Source organism: Rhodamnia argentea, chromosome 8 (genome assembly GCF_020921035.1).
Source record: "Rhodamnia argentea isolate NSW1041297 chromosome 8, ASM2092103v1, whole genome shotgun sequence".
In the NCBI taxonomy this organism is placed as follows: Eukaryota; Viridiplantae; Streptophyta; class Magnoliopsida; order Myrtales; family Myrtaceae; genus Rhodamnia; species Rhodamnia argentea.
The window spans coordinates 9,130,074-9,136,778 of record NC_063157.1 but is presented as its reverse complement, the minus strand read 5'-3'; the positions used below and the strand labels follow the sequence as shown (position 1 = coordinate 9,136,778).

Below are 6,705 nucleotides of genomic sequence, written 5' to 3'. Positions count from 1 at the left end.
TCTAACTTTGTGTCTTATCATAACTTGAGTCCTCGGATATCCGCCTTCATGTCGTCCCTTGCATATGTGTTGTGCCAAATAGTATGTAGGAAACTTTGACCCATCCTGGTTGGACTCGTGCTATGGAAGAGGAGATAGCTGCATTATATTGTAATAACACCTGGGAGCTGGTTCCGTTGCCGAATAATAAATAGTTAGTGGGCTGTCGTTGGGTCTTTGTTGTCAAACACAATCCAAATGGTTCAGTTGAGCGCTTAAAAGCACATCTTGTGGCAAAGGGCTATACTCGGACTTATGGTATTGACTATGATGAGACATTTTCTCCGGTAGCTAAAATTCATTCTATTCGTATTGTTATTTCATTAGTTGCTCGATCACAGTGGACTCTTTGTCGCCTTGATGTCAAAAATGCATTCCTTCATGGTGATCTTCACGAGAAAGTATATATGGAGCAACCACCTAGGTTTGTTGCTCGGGAGGAGAAGATGTGCGGGTTACGAAAAGCTCTTTATGGACTTAAGCAATCTCCTCGTGCATGGTTTGGTCACTTCAACGATGTGGTTGTCGCTTTTGGCATGCATCGGTGCAGTGTGAATCACTCAGTATTTAGTATGTCATATTTAAAAGGATGTGTTATTCTTGTTGTTTATGTTGATGATATCATTGTCACAGGAAGTGATGTTGAAGGTATACAAGGACTCAAGCAATTTCTACAGAAGGAGTTTAGCACTAAAGACCTAGGTTGTCTTCGATATTTTCTTAGCATCGAAGTTGCATATACTAATGGTAGTATTGCTCTCTCCCAATGAAAATATACTCTTGATATTCTTAAGGAGGTCGATTTACATGATACTAAATCCGGTGACATACCTATGGATCTTAGAGTAAGACTTGATAATGAACACAGAGAACTTCTTCATGAACCGGAGAAATATCGCCGGTTAGTAGGCAAGTTAAACTATCTTACCATCACTCGTCCGGATATTTCATTCGTTGTTAGTGTGGTAAGTCAATTTATGAGCTCTTCTCGTACTATTCATTGGCAAGCTGCTCTACAAATTGTTCGGTATTTAAAGGGAGCTCCAGGTCAAAGACTTGTGTTTCATAATCGGGGTCATTTTCATATATCTGATTATTCTAATCCCGAGTCCTTGGAGGTGATATGATATTCTGATGCGGATTGGGCTAGTTGCCCCATGGATCGCCAATCTACTTCAGGATACTACGTCTTTCTTGGTGGTAATCTCGTGTCATGGAAAAGTAAGAAGCAGTCTTTTATTTCCCGATCAAGTGCAGAGGCCGAGTATCGTGCTATGGCTAATGTTACAGGTGAACTCCAATGGGTTCGTATGTTTTTAGGCGAGATTGGATTGCCTATGATTGGATCATCTACTCTCTGTTGTAATAATCTATCAGCTATTTATATTGCTAGCAATCCAGTGTTTCACGAGCGAACAAAGCATATAGAGGTGGATTGTCATTTTGTTCAAGAAAATGTAAACGGTGGAGACATACGATTGGTGCACACATGTTACGAAGAGCAACTAGTAGACATTTTCACAAAGCCTCTTCGACGCGGAAGAGTTTCATATATTTATCATAAATTAAGTCTTTTTGATATGTACACTCCAACTTGAGGGGGAGTGTTAGAGTATTAGCAAATTGGGGTATAAATGCAATATTGGGGTATAAATATAATTGTACTAAGCTTAATCTTAAGCCTATAAGTATTTCTCTTATTCTGAGAAATAATACAATCGCTCTTTTATTGTTAACAGCTTCCTAACTGGATATACTTTTTGTTTGCTTCCGAATAGTAACCGGCGAAGCCCGAAGAGCGAAGGTTCACAGCAGAGGAATTCAAAGCATGTTAGTACCCAAAAATAGAGGAGAACGTTAACCGTTAACACAAGGCCTTGGCTGAAAACAAAAAAACCTTTCAACGCAAGGCATCTTCCAATTCCAAATCCACGCCTACACGGTTCTTAATGGAGGTGTTGGCGTCTAGAGGCGATTGGCACTTCTTCTGCAATTCCACGAATCTGTCGACATCAAAACTGTGCTTTTTGAGCAGCTTCCTTTGCCGTCTGAGGAAAAGCCTCTTCATTAGGTCTTGGTAAGTAGGGTCTCTGGAGGTGAAGAGGAAATATGCATAGCCTAGTACTATGCTGGTGGTTGTAGTGAAAAATGCAATAGGTTCCATGACATCCCAGGAGAACTCCCAAAACGTTAGCCGAAAGAAAAGCCCGACCTGAAACACAGACAACCCCAGCCCTGTCCAGAGGATGCGGCGGACTTGCTTGTGTGCCAAGACATCAATTTCTTCCTTTCTCGCTTGAAGTTTCTTGAGCTCATCCCTCATGGGGTCGTCATCAGGCATTAGAGCAATAGGTACTGCTCGTCTTACCAGATCCACTACCTGGTTAATGCAGACAATAGATGAAATCCAGGTGGATTAGTATTCAACACGATTGAATTGGAGGGTATAGAGATCCAGGGGCAAAAGAGGAAGCGAAGCTTCAATTTTTCAGTGCCACATAAATCATCCAAACAAATGGAAACTCAAAAGTAGATCCGCACGTATAAGCCAAAATCCAGACCGACTGGGACAGCCACAGTGCAAAATTATCTTTGAAGATGGTTATTCAAATAGAAAATTCCGCTACAAAGGTCAGATCTACCAACTAAATTTAGCCCAAATTGATTAAAACTAATGAATTACAGGTGATCTCTAGATTGACTGAATTTCAATGGTGCATTAGTGGCTTGTTAAAATGGTGCATCACAGAGTTCAAATTGAATAAGGCTTAGTACGCCTCTTCAACTAAGAACACAGTGAATATGCCAAGCAAATAATCCAGCCATTGAAGTCCTAGAGAGATTATGTGCTGCTTAGGCTATGCATTGAACTATTCTTCCTTGCCGTATCAGTAAATAGTGAACAAACTAGAGAGTATGCAGTCTTCGCTATTCTTAACATTCAAAACAAGTCTCCACTGGAAAGCATGAGGATTGTTTCTGACAAGTAAAGTACATCCACCTTGAATTAGTGAATGCACGCCAAGGAGTAAAATGGTAATGGCAAACTTGAAAAGGGAAAATCCTCAACACGATACACACAATTTTCTACATCTTCTAAGGTTTGGCGTAAGCATTGATGCTAGATCTTTTCCTTTACTATTGAAATTGGATTACTGTAGTTAACTGCAAAGAGCCAAGGAAAGCTAGATATGGATATATTTATTGCTCCCTCCTTATCCCTCCCTCCGAACGAATCAAAAGTAGATCCACACATATAAGCCAAAGATACACCACCAAAAAAAGGCCCATGTTCTTTCTGCTGGGTAGGGATGCAATCACATCAAGTTACTCACGAGCCACTCGAGTTCAACTAGCTGCACTTGAATTTGGCTCGACGGTTTTTTGAGTTTTAGTTGAGCTCAGGTAGCTTTTCAAGTCAAACTTCAGCCAGTAGACACTCAATTCATGAGCCTAATCGAGTAATTTTTTTATTGTTTTGATTATATAAGGGCACTACAAGTCATCTGCACAAGCCTTTGCATGCAACATCCTTTAACTGTCCTATTTGCTTTATTTTCCCAATTAGGGTCCAGCTCCAGTAAACCTAAAAGGCTCACTCACTTCATGCCATCTCCCATCTCCCATCTCCATCCCTCCCTCCCTCCCTCTCTGCGGGTGTAAGCAGACCAAGGCAAGCATTGCCAAACTTGAATAGCAATTGGCATGCATGAGAGGAAAAAATCCATTGACAACAGACGAGAAGATGAGTGTTAAGAGGATCATAAACATGAAGGAATCAGGATACTCAAAAGAACCGGAGACTGGAGTTCATGATTTCCATCATTCAAAACGATAGGGAGAAGGAATATCCAAGACTTTAAATCAATACCCTAATCTCTGATTGAGTGCTCAACAAGTACATTCCGACATACTTCTTAGCACTTAGATTTAAAACCTCGATGGGTCTCATGCACATTGTATGAGACTAAATAAGGAAGCTTGAAACCTTTAGCCCCGTTAAAAGGAAACGCTAATGGAAATGATGGGGCTCAGTTATACAAATGAAAGAGCAACATTTTGGCATCGCGCGTATTGTGATCAGAGTAGCTAGATCCAGCAAGTTGATGATATCAGAGTAGCTAAGACACATGACTGAAATATGAATCCCTAAGATCAAGATTACCTTATCAGGTTGAAGATAAACCTTGTCCCTGAAGAGAAGGATGACCCCGGCTTGGTCGAGGACCTGGGCGAAGGCGGCGGCCTCTTCGGGAGATTTGGCGATCCCCATGCTCTGGCAAGCCTCGAGCAGCTCCTTGTACGTGATCACCTCCTTCTCTTCCATCCCGAGCTTCTTCTTCAGCGCCCCCACGTTCACCAGCCGCATCAGACTCTTGGCCTCCGCGAGCGATATGGGCTCCTTGTCTCCAGCTGAAGAAGACGGAGTAGAAAAGGAAGACGGCGGCGGCGGCGGCGAAGCCCCTCCTCCATTCCCTGCCGATTCACAACACAATGCCCTGCTCAACACGCGGAAAACCGCCGACGACGGTGGCGGCGGCGGCTGCGACACAGAGGAGCAAATGCGGTGGCCCCCGCCGTAGCTGAACCCGGACGCCGCCGTGCCCAAGGCATTCAGCCTCAGCTGGTTACCGGACAACCATCTTCTCCACATGTTTGTGGCTCGACCCCCCAGGTGCTCGATGAAATGCCCCGCGCAAAACCTCTCCGTCTCTTCTTCTTAGTTGTGTCCGTCCATCGCCTCGCCTTGTCGAGATCAGGATTCGGTCGACGCACGCTTCGTCAGATCCACTTCCCTCGGTTGCGACGTAATCGCCCTGCACGCGCTCGCCGTAGCTTCGATGTATCTGGTCAGCTTTTGACTTTGAAGGCCATCTCTTTTGCATCTATAGCTTCAGTTCCAACTGGTAAAGTTGCGAGTTTGTCTGAGATGAAAACTCGTTCGGTTAACTGGTGCAGTTGGACATGAATCAGAGCGGGGTCGAGATATTTATGTTTAATGCTGTTTTATTAAATCTTGCTGTCTTTTTTTTTTTTTTTTGTAAATTATACATATTCAATGCGAAAGACTCAAAAAAACCAGAAAAGACATATAGTAAAATTAGTGATTTATTCATTCACGATTAAAACTTTTAGTGAAAAGTGCACTAAAACTTTCAAAAAATACAATCAAGTCCTAAAACTTGTTACGAAAGTGTATTTAAGCCCTAAAACTTTCAAAAAGTTCAATCAAGTCCCAGAACTTGTCATAATCGTCCAATCAAGTACTTTTATTTGTTACATTTTTTGAAAAGTCCTAAAATTTATCACAAAAATAAATACTAAAAATTTCACAAAGTACAATTAAGTCCTAAAACTTGTAATGAAAGTACATTTCAATCCTAAAACTTTCTAAAAGTGTAATCAAGTCTTAAAATTTATCGTATTAGTCCAATCCAGTTCTTTTATTTGTTATATTTTTTGAAAATTTTAGGATCCGATTGTATTTTTATGACAAATTTTAGGATTTTATTGCACTTTTTGAAAATTTTATGACACAAATATATTTTGGTGCCATGTTTTAAAATTTGATTGAACTTTTTTAAAGTTTTATGACTCATTTATACTTACATGATAAATTTTAAAATTTTCACTGCACTTATCTCAAACGTAAAACGAATGACTCGGGCACCGACAGCCGACAGGCGAGGGGCACCGTGCTTTTCAACGCGGTTGGTACGTAATGAAGTCGGCAATGAAACGGACCACCCTCATCATGGAATTTGCTCGTCCCACCCGAAATGATCGCTACGCTGCCAGCTAAGTGGACCACCACGTGTCAACTATTGTGAAGTTCTTTTTTTTTTTTTTTTCCGTCCTTTATCTTGAGATAATATGTTATGATCCATTAGAAAATAATAATAATAGCAGAAGGACACGATGAAGACAATGTACTTGAAAATTCCAAAGCTTTTTCATGTGGGTATTTAACAAGGTCACAAAATTGGTGACTCCACAAAAGCTCCGTGTTAAAAGAAGATGATTTTTGGGAAATCGTTTTTCAGAAAAATATTTTCTCCTTCTAAGATTAAAGATTTCGTTTTCCTGACTTTAAGCGTGTGTGTATATATATTTTTTACCATAAATGATTTTCGATTGACCGACAACCGATCAATTTAAGCAAGACTAAACACGTGAATGTTCAAAATAAGCAATAAACTTCTTTCACTTAAATAAATACAATTTCTTGCGCGTTTGTTTCGCAAAAAATAAACGATTGATAGATAATTATCGAATGTAGTTAGTTAATAGAATGTTTCATTATCGATAATAATTTATGCTTAAATTTTTCGTGGATGATTTTTTTTTTCATTCGTTCAACCAATCTTTGGTAATATTTTTATAAATCATTCAATTTTTGCGAATTCGATATTAATAAGGTCTTAGGTAGGACACTCATAAATTAGGGAGGTGAATAGTAACTATTCTATTCCTAAGAATAATTTCTAGCCAGAAATAAATTTTTCTATTTCTATTACCTAAACGAATTCTTGAATAGAAAAACACGTTTGATAACGACACAAAACTTATATTTCCAAAATAAAAATTCATTTGATAACATTATAAAATTTATGCGGTTGCATTGGTGGACGGCGGCCGAGGATGAGGATTGGCATACGACGGCCG

General features: G+C 40.1%; 1 protein-coding gene across 1 annotated transcript; it reads right to left on the bottom strand.

Moving 5' to 3' along the window:
• Nucleotides 1–1,773: 1,773 nt before the first annotated feature.
• On the bottom strand, nucleotides 1,774–4,976 carry LOC115736787 (calcium uniporter protein 5, mitochondrial-like). The gene is made up of 2 exons (XM_030668650.2): nucleotides 4,205–4,976; nucleotides 1,774–2,419 (listed from the first exon to the last, which is right to left on the bottom strand). Exons 1-2 carry the CDS (start codon nucleotides 4,691–4,693, stop codon nucleotides 1,940–1,942), a joined length of 969 nt encoding a protein of 322 aa, XP_030524510.1. The 5' UTR covers nucleotides 4,694–4,976; the 3' UTR covers nucleotides 1,774–1,939.
• Between the last annotated feature and the right edge of the window lie 1,729 nt (nucleotides 4,977–6,705).